Source organism: Molossus molossus, unplaced genomic scaffold (genome assembly GCF_014108415.1).
Source record: "Molossus molossus isolate mMolMol1 unplaced genomic scaffold, mMolMol1.p scaffold_m16_p_1, whole genome shotgun sequence".
Classification (NCBI taxonomy): Eukaryota; Metazoa; Chordata; class Mammalia; order Chiroptera; family Molossidae; genus Molossus; species Molossus molossus.
This window is the reverse complement of record NW_023425344.1, coordinates 218,716,578-218,733,573: the sequence shown is the minus strand read 5'-3', so window position 1 is coordinate 218,733,573 and position 16,996 is coordinate 218,716,578. Positions and strand designations below refer to the sequence as shown.

The 16,996-nt window shown below is 41.4% G+C and overlaps 2 protein-coding genes across 2 annotated transcripts in view; both read right to left on the bottom strand.

The window, feature by feature from the left end:
- PPP1R36 (protein phosphatase 1 regulatory subunit 36) overlaps nt 1-1,677 on the bottom strand; it is a 37,364-nt gene extending 35,687 nt beyond the window's left edge. Inside the window, exons 1-2 of the mRNA XM_036251125.1 lie at nt 1,609-1,677; nt 746-810 (exon numbers count right to left, since the gene is read on the bottom strand). Coding sequence (XP_036107018.1) covers nt 746-810; nt 1,609-1,677 — 134 coding nt within the window. The remainder of the gene's footprint in view (nt 1-745; nt 811-1,608) is intronic.
- A 5,760-nt stretch (nt 1,678-7,437) lies between these two features.
- On the bottom strand, nt 7,438-10,035 carry HSPA2 (heat shock protein family A (Hsp70) member 2). The gene has a single exon (XM_036243323.1). It carries the CDS (start codon nt 9,806-9,808, stop codon nt 7,901-7,903), a length of 1,908 nt encoding a protein of 635 aa, XP_036099216.1. The 5' UTR covers nt 9,809-10,035; the 3' UTR covers nt 7,438-7,900.
- Between the last annotated feature and the right edge of the window lie 6,961 nt (nt 10,036-16,996).

Genomic DNA, 16,996 nt, shown 5'->3' with positions numbered 1-16,996 from the left:
AAGATAAATAGAAAAAATATCCTCAGGTGAGGATTTTAAAAAATATATACACACACACATATATATGTATGTATATATATATTATATATATACAAAATATATTATATATATATATAAGTAATGTAACTATAAATTACATCTGCTTAGCCAACTTCTTGGCCTCCTGCCTTATTTGTCCAACAATCAAAAAGACATATCCATGTAAACATGACATAGCATCCTCAAACACATTACTAGTTTTGCCTCTTTTATTCTGCATATGGGTGAAGTGCAATCCCAGCCAGATACCTGGAGGTCAACCTAAACACCTACTCCCTCTCCCTTCACAACCCAAGCACCACATTCTATCCATTCTACCCTAGCACCCTATTTCTACCCTATTTCTTATCCTGCACTCTTCTTTCTATTGCTACCAACATGGACTTAGTCCTGACTCTGTTTCTTACCTGTATAACTATTTGTAATCCTCCTACAACTAGCCTTGCCTCTAGTCTTCCTGTGATTGAATCTATTTGGTGTATTGAACAATACACATTTGGTGAAGGTCTGCTTTGCGAAGTTCTCTGGCTCCAGGGTCAGAAAGATGAGTAAGATAGTTCCTCCCACTGACCGGCTTACATTGGAGGGATTTCAGCGGATACTTATTTTATTCTCCATACCCTTTTGTTTTGCTTGAATTTTTTTTTTTAACCCCAAGCACATGTAATTTTGATAAAAGCTATAATAATGTTTTATTAAAATTTACCTTCGGAATTCAAGTGTTTTGGTGTCATCTTTCCAGTACCACATGCCTAATCGCAATCCCAACTGCTGTAAAATGAAATGATTTGCAGCAAAAATAATTAAAAGTTCAATTTACAAACATATTTTAAAAATATATAAATAAAAATATAAGTTCAATTTACAATCCACATGTGACAATAAACATTTAACAATAATTCCCACTAGTTACTCTTTATTCCATCAAGATATAGAATCTTAAAGTGTTTTTAAAAATTTTTTATTTGAAGCCATAATTTTCTCCTTTTTGATTGTTGTTATGTGTAGTTTCAGTGGAAAGGAAGGGAAGAAAGGGACGAAGGGAAGTTACAAAACAGCCTGCGCCCATCATAGCAACTGACCGATTGTGCTCAGACCACAATAAACGGACGCCCGGGGCAGCCGCACCGTGTGGAGTTAGACTCCGCACTGCAGGAGCCTAACCGACCGCCCTTCCGAGGACGGCAGCACAGGACAGGTGTCCCCCTTTCCCTGCGAGCTACCGACCCGCGGGCCTTTCCTCTAGGGGGTCCGGCCCAGGGCAGGGCTGCTTCTTCCGCAGGAGGGCTCTTTATTTTGGAGGTGGTGAGGTGCAGCTTCCAGAAATACCTAAATATCTGCGCGGGAAGCCAGAACGCATTCTGGCCGTTTCCCGAATACACTTCTCCAGTTCCGTGTTGGCGGGCACTACGCCCTTTCACCCGGGAGTCCGCGGGCCCTGGGGCTGGGCGGCGGCTCCGCAGGGGAGGCGGGAGGAGGGGAGCGAGGGCGGAGGGGCGCCGCGGGCAGGGCCAGGGCAGCGGGGCGGCTTCCACCGCCGCGGGGATGGGCGACCCAGGCTGCACTTACATCCTGTCGGGAAACTGGCTGCACGTCCAAACGCTTCCTCCTCGAAAAATCCTCCCGCACCTGGTACATGGCCTCATTCACGGGCCTCACGGCGTCGCCGAGGCAACCGGCCGCGGGCGTGGGGCGCTCCGGCTTCCGCCGCGGGCCGGCCGCCGACGCGGGTCCGGGAGGCGCCTCGGCACCGGCGCCCTTCGCTCCACCTGACGACAGCTTTTGCTGTGGTGGCTTTATTGGCGTATCCAAGGCAAAGCTGCCGGGGCTGGGGGTAGGGTGTATTCCATGAAGAATTGACTCCTTCACGTTACCGTTTTGTGTTTACTTGGAATAACTAGATTCACTTCCACGGGGAAGTTCTCCAGGCTTCAAGTTCAAATCCGGGTGGGACTGCACTGATTTGGGGCAGGGCAGGGGTTGGGGGTTGAAGGGGACGAAGCTTGGAAATAAGGTTTTCAAAACTTGGTTGTGCTGCATAACCTGGTGTGAAACCTAGGGCGATACAACACTGATTACACTTCCGAAGATACGCAAATCAGGGGTTATGAAAAGTTTTAAGGAGTAATGTGTGTAAAGTATTGCCATTAATGACTCAAAATTAGCGTTGTTCAAAGCAAAGAAACTTGCTTTGTATCAATGTGTATTCAAATTGATATTTATATTTACACTTTTCACGTCATGTGATTTTTACTTGCAACTGTTCTGATAAGCAAATTATAGTCTTTCCTTCCAACAGATATAATTAATGCTAAATGACACAACGTGATTGGGAATGCCTCATATATTCTTTTGTTTTATCCCCACAGCTTGCTTAGCATGAGATGCTCAGTAAATAGTTGGTGATTGTATACTCCCATAAACTTTAAAAATATGGCAGTAGCCCTGGCCCTTTAGCTCAGCGGTTGGAGCATTGGCCTTCAGACCGAGGGGTTGCGGGTACCATTCCCGGTCAGGGTCACATATCTGGGTTGCAGGTTTTAGACCCAGCCAGGTTGGGGTTGTGCTGGAGACAACCAATCTGTGTCTATCACATGGATGTTTCTCTCTCTCTGTCTCTCTCTCTGTCTCCCTCCCTCTGTCTTCCGCTCTCTCTGGGAACCAATGGAAAATATCCAAGGTAAGGATTAGCAAAAATAAAAATATAAAAAATAGGGAGGGGGAGGGGATAGACATTTCCACTACCTCCATCCTCCCAGTCTCACTACTTGGTAAGACAGTCACTCGTTACAGTAATATAAAACTGTAATCAGATTTATGCTTCATTCACTTGAGTCCACTGCTGATAGTTGTTCAAGTTGGCTCAAGACACATAAAAACCCACCTACCTAAACACTGGCAGTGCTGGTTTGAGGCTGCGGCCTCAGGCTGGCTTATTACAAGATGACTCATTTGAAAAGGAGTAAGACTAGCCTAGTCACCAAAAGTTTTTCATCAAGCAGTGTATATAACTTGGGGTAGGGAGGACAGGGAGAAATAATAAGCTGAAGCTCCAGAAGAACCTGGAATCTATTCACCTCACAATCACTACCAGGAAGACAGACCATACTTCAACCTCTAGTTTATCCCAATGAATGAAGAAAAACAAAGATCTTGTACACCTCACCACAGTTTAACTTCAGGCTGTCTAATGTGCAAAACGAATGTGAAAATAAGAGTTGAGAACCCAAAACAATGACCTACATAAAAGTTACAAGTTATTTCACATGTGCTAGAGGGACATAGTATTTAAAGGAAACTTTCTATAACTCCAAACAACCATCTGCTACTTCTGTATTACCAAACCCTAACAAAAGAGGGAAGATTGTTTTTATTGTTCTAAATCATTATTTAAAAAGTGACCCAACTCATTTCTTAGGTTAGATTTTTCTCTAATAGCTTTAAATGACATTAGAAGTTCACAACCTAAAATGGAAATATAATTTTCCCTTTAGGAAAAAAAATTCATGATATTATAGTACAGATAAAGGTATTGTCTAAATATTTAATAATTTCAAGTGTCTGTTGAGGGAAAGGTTTTGTGTGTGTGTGTGTTTCCTAAAGTAAAGAAAATTCTCAAGGTCATATAAATAAGAGAATATCACAGAACTGAGTTAGGCCCAAGACATTAACTGAATTATAATGCATGCTTATTCTATGAAAAAGTAATAATGGACAGGTTTCCATAGTGTTATAATTCTACCTTTAAAAATTAACATGTAAGGACATGGCAATGACAGTATTTGAATTAGTAATTCCATTTTTGGTTGCTTATTTTTCCATTCTTGAATTCACAAACAACTTAATCTATTTTGAAAGTGGTAGAGGAAAGAGCCTATGGCTTCTTGATTTGTTCTAAAGACATTTCTACCTTAAATAAAACCCTATTAAATTTTAGAAATGCATAAACCCATTCCCAGAGCTATATCATAAATATTGGACTTTTTCTTTCTTTCTTTTTTTTTTTTTTATCTTCACCCAAGGACATTTTTGCATTTATCTTCAGATAGAGTGGGAGGGAGAGGGGGAGGAAGAGAGAGAAACATCGATGTGAGAGGCACATCGAGTGGCTGCCACCCACACGACCCCAACCAGGGCCAGGGACAAACTGCAACGAAGGTACGTGCCCTTAGTGGGAACTGAACCTGGGACTCTCTGGTCCGCGGGCCAACGCTCTAACCACTGCTCAGGGCAGATATTGGATTTTTTCTAAAGACTCATACTTTTTGTTCAAGGAATGCAATTCTGTATCTAATTTTAAGGCTTAAAAGGATAGCCTTTTAAAAACAGTTTTTGCATACCTATTTATAATAAATTAAATATACAGAAGCAAATGAATATTCCTGTTGTTCCATAACCTAAATAGATATTGCTTTAGCAATTGTCTAATATGTGGATTTGAAATTCTTAAAACTTCAATTTAATCGCAATGTTTAAGTAAGTGGAAAATACCTTACAACTTTTATAAACTACATTCAATTTAAAGTAGGTGAAGACTTTATCATGGGCTGAGTATTTGAGCTTCATACAAAGAAATCCTTTGATTTCATCTAGATAGTCAGGTTGTATTCCCATTTAAGATTATATAGCCCTGACTGGTTTGGCTCAGCGGTTAGAGTGTCAGCCCGCGGACCAGAGAGTCCCAGGTTTGGTTCCCCCTAGGGACAGGTACCTGGGTTGCAGTTTGTCTCTGGCCCCCGTGCGGGGCATGTGGGTGGCAGCCACTCCATGTGTCTCTTTCACATCGATGTTTCTCTCTCCCTCCGGCTCTATCTGAAGATGAATGCAAGTGTCCTCGGGTGAGGGAAAAAAAAAAGATTATATATAGGATAAAGAAATTCACATTAAGTCTCCCTGACATATTGATTAGATGATTCATCAAATATCCTATTATACATATTAAGTTTAAATATGTAGCATTAATATCTCTTGACGTATGTTTTAATGAATTTCCATTATATATATCAAATTAATACTACTGTAAAAAGTTCAGAGTGAGCTTGTTTTAAATTTTCACACACCTCAAATACTGTAATCAACCTATTATGTCTTATTTTAACAGGTGTCTAGTTTTTTGTCTCAAAACAGGGACAACTATGTTAATTAGACATTCAGGTAAGAAGAATTTAAGTGCCTATTCTGAGAAATGTAGTTTTTAATCCCTTAGTATTCTTATGTATTGCATTTGCTTTAGTAATGACCACTAGTCTCTAATATAACTCACTACTTTAAAGTTCCAGTGATGTTTAATTAATTCTTAAACTGTAATTTAGCCTTGTCCTAACATCAAGAACTTTTTCCATTGTCATTTGACTATGGCTGATCTAACATTTGCTAAGGAGTTCCCAGGAGCTATTGGGTTACTAGTTTCAACTGACCCCTACACAAACACTGAATGGCTGCTTTTGGTGGCTTTATCTTAATAATACTCAGATCTTGATAAATTTGAGAAGACAGAATTAAATAAAAAACACTTGAGAAGGCTAGGAATTTTACAACTTACTTTTCAAAATAATAGAAAATGAAGTATCTACATAGATTGAAGTTAGTGTTATAACCAGTTACCAGAGGCCAGGCCACAACATCAGAGAGACTACCACTAGTCATTTTTCGGTACTTTAGAAACTAATGTCTTCCAAAGTGAGGTCTAAAATGAGTCATACTAATACCAAATTGAACTTACAGAAAGACTCCATTATTATTTTGAAGTTAGAGCAAGGGATAAACACTTTCAACAAATAACTAACAGAAGTTTTATAGCATGGGTATTATCTTGGTAAAGATTAATGCTAAAAGTCACTCTAAGGCTACTAATAACCTGTTCTCTTAGTAACAAGGTAGTATGTCAAATATTTATGTGATATCATCTCTAGTCAATGAAACACCCTGAATGCCTCCTTGCTGAAAACTTTCCACCAGCTTGGCACCAGCCCTGAAAAACCCAAATTATCTTCAGCTTTCCGGTGTAATTTTTTAAAGTTTATTTTGAAGCAATTTCACATTTGCGTTTTTATCTTCATTCCCCCACCCAAATAAGACTCGCTTAAAAGAAGAAGAAACGTATATGTACATAGTCAGCTATTCTGTGAGGGTCATTACCAAAGCCCGATATTTTTAGGCTAAGTTGTTCCCTAGTTTTTATATTATTTCAAAAATTAATCTCTGCATGATAAAGAAGGGTCTACCACTAAATTTAAAATATAGCTTCTATAATTCACTGTTATCTTATGAACAACATGAAGCAAATCTATATCACTTGGAAAGAGATATCGAAATATCTATGTGCGGTGAAAACATTAAGTTAACTATGCATTTTCCAGGCAGCTCTACAAAATTTCTCCCAAGTTCCCCTAAAGAGAATAAATCAGAACAAAGCAGAAGTGTAATTCCACAAAAAAAATAAACATGAACCCCCCTTCTTCCAAGGATGTGAATTTTAAAGCCCAGGACAGTGGACCCCACAGGGTTGCAATACGCCTCTCTGTAATAATCTCAAATGAGATATATAGGAATATGGACAAGTTGTATGTTAACAAAATACAAGACTATCTTGTAGTTTGCCTTTAAAGTTCTTTTTTTTTTTTTTTGGTACATGCCCCTGGCGGGAACTGAACCCAAGACTCTGGTCCACAGGCTGACACTCCAACCGCTGAGCCAAACCAGCCAAGGGTTTTTGTAGTTTGCCTTTAAAAAAGAAATCTATTCTAGTGATTTAAGGCAGGTATTGCAAAAACATTGTTTCTTAAATCAGAAAAAAATTCTGCATGATCTCTCCTATCCCTCTAGAAATTATACCTGCTGGAAACATATCCTTATGCAATTTGCCTTAAACTCAGAGTTTGAGCTGTTTTACTAAAAAATTAAAACAAGTTTGACTAAATTTGGACTCTTAATATTAAGTGGCTTTAAAGTTGCCTACTGGCTTGTTTCAGGCACCTGTATGTCACAGAAAGTAACTTGTTGCATACTACTTTGGGCTGTTATCAGAAGAGGGGTCCTGTCCCAGTTTTTTTGTTTGTTTGTTTGTTTGTTTTTTAGTTTAAAGAATCATTTTACACTTAATCCCAGAATATAGCTTGTATGTTAATGGAATATTCAGGTGGATTTTCACTTGAACACTTAAACCAAACCTTAGGAGTTTGGGTACAGTGGAAGTCCCCAGTCTGGTTTCTGTATTAAAGGGGGGAGGGTGTTACCCAGATCTTCTCCCCTTAAGTTGTTGGTAATTCAAAGCAGGAAACTCATCTGAGAATTAGACAAGATTGAATTAGATAAATTTCACCTCATAATATCTTAAAGACCAACATGGATAAAACAGTACCAAGGGAAAATTGAAAACTCCAAGACAGTAACATTTTCAGATCAATTTCAGCTTTACTTTAAATTTGTATTTATGCAATTGTATGCAAAAAGAATGCCTGTTCTTGACTTTACTGCAATGTTGACTTTCCTCTTGAAGTAGTACATAAAAATAAACAATTTAAGCGTCTATGTATTTTATTATTACCAAGTTTCCACAGAATATGTGAGCAAACTTCAGGTTTCTCATCTCAAACTAAGCAAACTAAAAATGCTCAAGTCAGCAACACTCAAAATGCATTAAAGAGAAACCTCAAATAATGTTTTTAAAATCAAACATTAGAACTAACCTTTTATCATTAAACTAAGTTGTTGCTCCTTTCCTTTCATATGCATACACTGGGCTAAAGACTTCCAAAAATAGATCTCATACTTGGCACAAGGACATTTCAAAGAAGAAACAAAAGAAGGGGGTGGGGGAGTAGAGAAAGGAAAAGAGGTTTACGGTGACTTAAGTGCAAGCTTAGTCCACTTCCTCGATGGTGGGTCCCCCGGAGGCTCCGGACCCGCCGCCGCCAGGGCCACCTTGGTAAAGTTTGCTGATGATGGGGTTGCACACTCTCTCCAGCTCTTTCTGCTTGTGTTCATACTCATCTTTCTCTGCCATCTGGTTTCGGTCGAGCCAGTTGATCACCTCCTGACACTTGTCGAGGATCTTGTTTTTGTCCTGCTCGCTAATCTTGCCCCTCAGTTTCTCATCTTCCACGGTCTGCTTGATGTTGTAGGCATAGGACTCCACCGCGTTTTTGGCGGCGACGCGGTCGCGATTGGCTTCATCTTCCGATTTGTACCGCTCCGCCTCCTGCACCATCCGGTCAATGTCATCCTTGCTCAGACGACCCTTGTCGTTGGTAATGGTGATTTTGTTTTCTTTACCGGTGCTTTTGTCGGCGGCGGTGACATTGAGGATGCCGTTGGCATCAATGTCAAAGGTGACCTCGATCTGGGGGACCCCGCGCGGCGCCGGGGGAATCCCGGTCAGGTCAAACTTGCCCAGAAGGTTATTGTCCTTGGTCATGGCCCGTTCGCCCTCGTACACCTGCACCAGCACGCTGCTCTGGTTGTCTGAGTAGGTGGTGAAGGTCTGTGTCTGCTTGGTGGGGATCGTGGTGTTCCTCTTGATGAGTGGGGTCATGACGCCGCCAGCCGTCTCGATGCCCAGCGACAACGGGGTCACGTCGAGTAGCAGCAGGTCCTGCACGTTCTCCGACTTGTCTCCGATGAGAATGGCCGCCTGCACCGCGGCTCCGTAGGCCACCGCCTCATCGGGGTTGATGCTTTTGTTCAGCTCTTTGCCGTTGAAGAAATCCTGCAACAGCTTCTGGATCTTGGGGATGCGGGTGGAGCCGCCAACAAGCACAATCTCCTGGATCTGGCCCTTGTCCAGCTTGGCGTCGCGCAGCGCCTTCTCCACAGGCTCCAGGGTCCCGCGAAACAGGTCAGCGTTGAGCTCCTCGAAGCGGGCGCGGGTGATGGACGTGTAGAAGTCCACTCCCTCGTAGAGTGAGTCGATCTCGATGCTGGCTTGTGTGGACGAGCTCAAGGTGCGCTTGGCGCGCTCGCAGGCGGTGCGAAGCCGCCGCACCGCGCGTTTGTTGGGCCCAATGTCCTTCTTGTGCTTGCGTTTGAACTCCTCTGCCAGGTGGCTCACCATGCGGTTGTCAAAGTCCTCGCCGCCCAGGTGGGTGTCGCCGGCCGTGGACTTCACCTCGAAGATGCCGTCCTCGATGGTCAGGATGGACACGTCAAAGGTGCCGCCGCCTAGGTCAAAGATGAGCACGTTCTTCTCACCGCCCGCGCAGCCCTTCTTGTCCAGGCCGTAGGCAATGGCCGCCGCCGTGGGTTCGTTGATGATGCGGAGCACGTTGAGGCCAGTGATGGTGCCCGCGTCCTTGGTGGCCTGGCGCTGCGAGTCGTTGAAATAGGCCGGGACGGTAATGACTGCGCTCTGCACCTTGCCCCCTAGGTAGGCTTCAGCGATCTCCTTCATCTTAGTGAGGACCATGGACGAGATCTCCTCCGGGAAGAAGGTCTTGATCTCTCCCTTGTACTCCACCTGCACTTTGGGCTTCCCTCCCTCGCTCACCACCCGGAACGGCCAGTGTTTCATGTCCGACTGCACCGTGGCGTCCTCGAACTTCCGTCCGATCAGCCTCTTGGCGTCGAAGATAGTGTTGGTGGGGTTCATGGCCACCTGGTTCTTGGCGGCGTCGCCAATGAGGCGCTCGGTGTCGGTGAAGGCCACGTAGCTGGGGGTGGTGCGGTTGCCCTGGTCGTTGGCGATGATCTCCACTTTGCCATGTTGGAAGACCCCCACGCACGAGTAGGTGGTGCCCAGGTCGATGCCGATAGCAGGGCCGCGGGCAGACATTCTGACTGAAAGATAGGCAAGCGACGTTAGGCGAGAACACCAGGGACGGAAAATCCGCGGCGTCAACTAACGGTCGCCTTTCACCTGACACCACGAGTGCAACCAGCGTCTCCCGCTCCTCTACTCTCGGCTCCTGTTCTTATAGCCACCTCCCTGCCGCCTTGTGGGAGCTCCCAGAGCCAATCCGCTCCCAGGACCGCCTGCCAAGGCTCGCCTTTGTCGGAGTGACCCGCCCGTGGCCCAACAGATTTCAAGTTGAGTGAGGGGCGGGACCCCGGCCCGAGCGAGGAGGCGAGGGGCGGCCGTTATGCAAATAATGCCCCTCCCACATCTCCTAGCTGCCGGGTCCGCTGCGCTCCACGCGCCGTCCGCAGCTTGGGGGCGTTAGGCTCGCACACTTCCCCGCGCCCGCCAGGTGTACCTGCTTTTTCTTTTCTAGATCTTTGTCTTTTCTAAGGCGGGATTTGTCTACGTCCTTTGGATTGGCAGAGCCCGCGGCCAATGGCAGCACAGGCTTCTAAGTGGGTTGGGGAAGGAAAGGTTGGGCGTGGTGGAGGCGGAGGCGCTGTAGGGAACCGGGGAGAGGGCGTCACCTAGGCCGTTCGCTCAGTTGCTGGGCCTTAAGTGCAGTCCGGTGCGGAGTGTGCCGAGTGTACCGACTAACCTAGCACATGGGGCAGGGCAATTCATTGAGTTGGTTGCACAGAAGGAATAGGGCCAGAACCTGCTTTTTTAACGTTAGCGTGGCCTCGGCGTGAAGGCGGCTCCCTCTAAGCCGGGGACAAAAAGAAAATGACACTGAAGTTCCGGGATCGGGCTGTCGGCCATCTGAAATTTTACTTTGAGTACTTCGCCGAGTCTCAGTAGGTGTGGGCGCTCGATATAAACTGCCTGGCGGGCGAGGACAACAGGAGCCCGGGAGAAAGCCCGAAGAGGCCGATTTTAACCCCGCACCGAGCGCGGGAGGCCTGCAGTATGGGAGACGGCGGGGGAGTAGTTGCAACTCGTCTTCCCAGCGTTTAAACTTCCTCTACCTCGCTTTCCATTTTTCCTGCTTGCCCTGCCACTTGAAGCTTCCTGATTTCGTATCCTTGTTCTCTCCACTGCTTTCCTTATTTTTGGTCTCAAGGGCGTTATCCACTGCTTTGAATTATTCATGGGAAAATCTATAATCAATGTTGAAGCACCATAAAATAACGCAGTCTCACTCCTGATTCTCTCATCCCCAGCATACACTCACGCGATCGTGTTTGTGATCTGAGTCATGTTTATGACTGAGCTCAACTGAATGAGATTTTTAGCTATACTGAAGTTACATAGAGGCATAAGCCCTCAGAGAAGGTAGGTGAAAAGGCGAGCAATTCATTTGGTAGGAATAGTGTCAGAATAGATTTGGAAGTACTGTCTGGCACCAGGTTCATTGAGGTAGAAACAAGACTCCTATAAATGGGCTCCTGAAGGAAAACAGCTAACACTTCACATTATGAGGGGGAAGCTGTAGACATTCATTTGAGTTTTAATGGGCACTATGTAGGTACTATGTGAGAGTAAAGACAAATGAGATAAGATAGTCTGTCTTTATGAGGTTGAGAGTCAAAGAGATAAACATAATTCAAGAGAAGTGCTATGGAAACACAAGGAGGGGCACATCCAGAAAAGTGTATTGGTGAGGGCTTCCTGGAAGAGATGACATGCCTGAGCCAGGAGCTGAAGTTTGCCAGCAAAGAGGGGAGAGGAAAGGCATTCTTTGTATGGGTTGTAGTAGTTTGGACCAAGAGGAGTGCATTGTGTCCTGGGGCAACTACAAATTCTGTATAGATTTGTGTCACTACAAGGGCAGGGATACAAGTAAAAATAGTGTGTTCAGGTGGATAGGATACAGTTAAGAGCTTAGCTGCCATGCTTACCCCCATCCCCCTGAGGCTATGGGAGGGGAGGGAGGAACCATCCTTTGAAAGAGGGTGGTAATGGATAGCCCATATCAAAGTTGTGTGAGACAGTGCTGGAGCAAAGTTTTTGTCTGAGAAACACGTAAGTAATCTGTGACTAAGAAGTAATGTTGCTAGAACCCTATAAAGTCTACCAAAGAACATTTGCCTTTCTTTTATCTAGTTGTGTATGTAATTTCCAATCTTTAAAAACACATTTCCTATTTTGTTAATCTCATTAGTTAAATAGTACTGGTTTTAACCACAATTCCTATCTCCTTTTCCATGAATTAAAGAAAAAAAATTTGAACTAGGAAACCTTTTAAAGAAAATATTAGGAAAAGATAAAACCAAGTTTTCTATTAAAGCTGCCTTAAATTGTGAGTACATATCTCTTGATTTTATTCTTGGAAATTGTTGTCTTTTATGTAATTTAAAAGGGGGGGACAATTAAACAGTTACCAAAAATTAATTAATTAATTAATTAATTAATTAATTAATTAAAAGGTGGGAGGGAGGATTAGAGGGCTGGAGAGCAATCCAAATTCTTTGTAGAACTGATAATATGATATGATTTAGAGACAGGGTCCCAGTTACAACTAAAAGCAGAAAGAACTGTAAGAAACACAAGCTCTTCAGATCTCTTGTATTGAGACAGTCCTCACACATTTACCTCAAGCAAAGCAAGATAGCAAAAAGCAAACATGCCAGTTCTTATACACAAACACTAAAATTAGAACTTCAGACAGGAGAGGTTCTTAGTAACTATGTACTATCTCTATGTACAGTTATTACAAACAACTCTTGCAATCTAACTACCACATTCATCTTTAACACAGCTTTCTAAAACCACAGTAGCAATTTATCTGCATTTTCATTAGCTATATATCTTTTTTCTGCTCTAACCTTTCACCTAGTAAATTGATGTTTCATACTTTAGATGGCATCCTGAGCAAAAAGACACAGTATTTGCCTTTTGACCTTATATAAAATAAACTTTTATAGTCCTAGAACATTATCATACACTCAGCATTTTTGGAATTTTTGCATTGTTCCTTATCTGTATTCATTTTTTTTTTTTTTTTTAAAGAAATCTTGTTCTTTTTGATAACTGTGGCTCAGAATATAGCCCATTAGCCCTAGCCGGTTTGGCTCTGTAGTTAGAGCTCATGGGTTCAGTTCCGCTGGGGGCAAGACATCAGTTGCAGTTTGTCCCCTGCCTGGTTGGGGTCGTGTGGGTGGTGACCAATTAATCTATGTGTCTCTCTCACATCCATGTTTCTTACTCTCATCCCCCCTCTCTCCCTCCCACTCTATCTGAAGATAGATGCACAAATGTCCTTGAGTGAAGATAAAAAAAAAATTCTAAAAAAAAAATATAGACCATTAAAATAATCAGATTAGCAAATATATGAGCAAATAATATTCATCAAAGCCAGCAACTGTGCAGCAAAACAGGTAAACTCTACTAGTGGAAATGTAAATTAGTACAATCTTTCTGGAAGGCAATGTGATAATATTTTTTCTTTACCCTAAATGCGATCATACCCTTCATTTAGCATTACCCTGTGGGATTCATCCTAAGGAAAATGATAGAACATGCAGGTAGTATTATTTATGATAACATTAAAAAGGAAAATGGCTGCCCTGGCCGGTTTGGCTCAGCGGTTGGAGCGTCGGCCTGCGGTACAGAGAGGCCTGGGTTCGGTTCCCGCTAAGGGCGTGTACCTCGGTTGCAGTTTGTCCCTGGCCCTGGTTGGTCATGCAGGTGGCAGCCACTTGATGTGTCCCTTCACATCGATGTTTCTCTCTCTCTCTCTCTCTCTCTCTCTCTCTCTCTCTCTCCCTCCCTCCCTCCCTCCCACTCTATCTGAACAAAAAATGGAAAAATGTCCTCGGGTGAGGATAAAAAAAAAAAAAGGAAATGGCTTAAATACATGACAATAAGAAAATTATTACATCAATGATAGTACATCCATATGATGAATTATTATGTAGCCATAAAAATTGTTTACATGAATTTAAAATTTTCCTTTTTTCCCCTTTTATTGATTTTAGAGAGGGAGAAGAAAAGAGGGAGAGAGAGAAACATCGATGAGAGAGAACATCGATTGGCTGCCTCCTGCATGCCCCCCACTAGGGATTGGGACTACAACATGGGCATGTGCCCTGACCAGGAATTGAACTGGCGACCTTTTGGTGCATGGGTTGACCCTCAACAACTAAGCCACACTGGCTAGACTGTTTATAAAAATTTTAATGAGAAAAAAATGTTCTTGATATCATTAAGTGGAAAATAAGATACATGACTTTTGTAACTTTTTAGCCCATATGTAGGATAATCTTATGTATGTGAAAAATGTATCAAAATTGGTTATCTCTATATGGTAGGATTATCAGTAATTTTTCTAAATGTCATTATATTTTTGCAATTCATTTTTAAAACTTGACTGTTAACATTCACTTGAAACAAAGTTTGCTAATTCTACTACTTACATAGAAATTACTACTGATTTTCAACAAATGAAATGTTTGGCAGATTATAAATACTAGATGTTTCAAAATATTTTCAAAATCCAAATACTGAGGTTCCACACAATCTGGAAAAACCAAGAGCTTTAACATATGGCAAAACTTCTCTAATTAATCCCCCACACCCAGAAGACTACCTGGAACATAGTAGTGATTCACTAGCTCAATATTTATTAAAAGTGACCTGAAACACATTATTTAACCAAAAAACTAAAAATTTTTTTCTGTATAAGAGGAAGACTTTCTGCTTACCTCTTATATTTCTGTACTAAAACTGCAAATATCAAAAGTTGAAACAAATTCATATCTGAAAATACCTGTATTATAGATACAAAGAGGAATGAAATAAGGTCTAAAACTATGTGCATGGAGAGTCATGTCAGCCCTAAGAAGACTGACTGAGCAAGAATAAATTTTTTCCCAAATAACTAGGAAAAACAATTATGGATACATAATTGTTTTCAGGTACAGACTTCATAAAGTTTGTGGATTGTTTTTAGGAGGTAATGTTGGGCTGAAGAGAAGGTGGAGTAAATAACAGCCTATAATTTGAGGACCTATGAGCAAACTGAAGTAAAACTAGTTATTATATTTAAGACTTCTGTAAATACTGCCATTTTATAATTCTTTGTAAGTATCCTGTCCCAAAATATTTATCCAATCACCTGTCAATATAGGAAAAATTTCACCATTTGCTTCTTTGAGTCTTGGAAAACTATCTTTAAAAGTTACAATTAGCCCTGGCCAGTTTGGCTCAGCAGTTAGAGTGTCGGCCTGTGGTCTGGAGAGACCCGGGTTCGGCCCCCGCTAGGGGCACGTACCTAGGTTGCAGTTTGTCCCCGGCCCTGGTTGGTCGTGCGGGTGGCAGCCACACGATGTGTCCCTTTCACATCGATGTTTCCCTCTCTCTCTCTTTCTCTCTCTCCCTCCCACTCTGTCTGTACAAAAAATGGAAAAAATGTCCTCGTGTGAGGATTAAAAAAAAAAAAAAAAAAAAAAAAAAAAAAAAGTTACAATTAGCCCTGGCCAGTTTGGCTCAGCAGTTAGAGTGTCGGCCTGTGGTCTGGAGAGACCCGGGTTCGGCCCCCGCTAGGGGCACGTACCTCGGCCCTGGTTGGGTCATGTGGGTGGCGACCACTCGATGTGTCCCTTTCTGTCCCTTTCAAGTCGATGTTTCTCTCTCTCCCTCCCACTCTATCTGAACAAAATATCCAAAAATGTCCTCGGGTGAGGATTTAAAAAAAAGCTACAATTAAACTATAGATACAGTAGCCTGGGATGAGACACTACCATGCCTGGCATGGAAGGCTATCAGGCCCAACCCTGGAAGGAGGGTTTTCCAGAAGAGAAGTAAATCTGTGACCACAGCAGACAAGTTGTACCTACTTCAGTTTTGTAGAGTGCTAACTTGGAGGATGGACTCTTGTGTAACAGACTGAAATAATATGAAAGAAGTGAAGTTCTTATTTTATATACATGAAGAGTCAGACTCAATTAGTAAGCCCTTTAACTGAAAATAAACAAAATGAGTTATACTGGTTAGGAAGTTATTTCTATGAATAAATCATGTTTGCTATTTTGAGAAACAAATTAACCAACCCTCTGAAAGAGTTAAATAGTATGTCAGTGGATTTTTATAAATAATTATCTTTGTATATTATAAAGAAACCTAATTAATTTGTTGATGTCTGTGTTTGCCACAAAATAGTACTTTTCCAGTTGTATATTTAAAGAAAACAGGATTTGGCAATAATAATTTTAGTTAACTTTCTTTGTGTACTTCTGAAACTTCTAAGGACGACCATAATTAACTATATCAGATACTTTATTTAGTATTAGAGAATGAAAGAAATTGATAACTTTTCAGACAAAATATTTTGTTAAAGAGCCAGGTTGAAAAGTACAGTATAAATAAAAGTAATATACAGACAGTTTAACTTCTGAACATAGAGGAGGAAATTTTATTAGGTAAAATCAATAGATTAAAGATGTAAAAAAAATTCTCTAAGTAACCCAGTAAACTCCATTTTATACTAATACACAGAAAATAATCACATTATAGCATGCATTTATATCACTTATTAGTCATTATATTTGTCTTTTAGTAGTCAAATTAAGCCATATTTCTTTGGTGAATCTAATTCCACCAGTCACTTAAAAATTATTGAGTTTCTACTATATTTATCTGCTACCTTTAATTATTGATAATATATTTTATCTTTTCTGTTTCCCATTTGTTAGAAGCCTGTATTTCTATAGGCTTCCTCATGCTCTCAAAAGACATTAACTCTAGTTTTGTTTTTTCAGAAACTAACACTTTTCTAAACTTATTTGTTTTATATTAAGGTAGTTGAATTCATATAAATTTGAAATCTTTAGTGGATGTCACTTCTCCTTTCTTGCTTCTGTACCCACTATCACATTGTAATTAACTTTCTCTGATTTTTCTTTTTTGTTAATCTACTTATTAGAATGAATATTCAAGTTATCCTATTTTATAGCTCGAGTTTAAATTACTTTACTTCTGCACATAATATTATGTATATTCTAAGTTAGATCTCTTTTTGCAGCTCATTAAAATATTTGAATCAGCATAACATAATAAACATTTCTGAAAATATATGACATCTTAATATTGCACAATAAAATAATAGCAATAATAATAATGAATTGGGTACACAGTTAACCAAAGTAAAACTACAAGTATATTAGCAATAAGGAAATATGG

Excerpts from the sequence above, each read along its gene's own strand:
- HSPA2 (XM_036243323.1), bottom strand. The coding sequence starts at position 9,808 with ATGTCTGCCCGCGGCCCTGCTATCGGCATCGACCTGGGCACCACCTAC.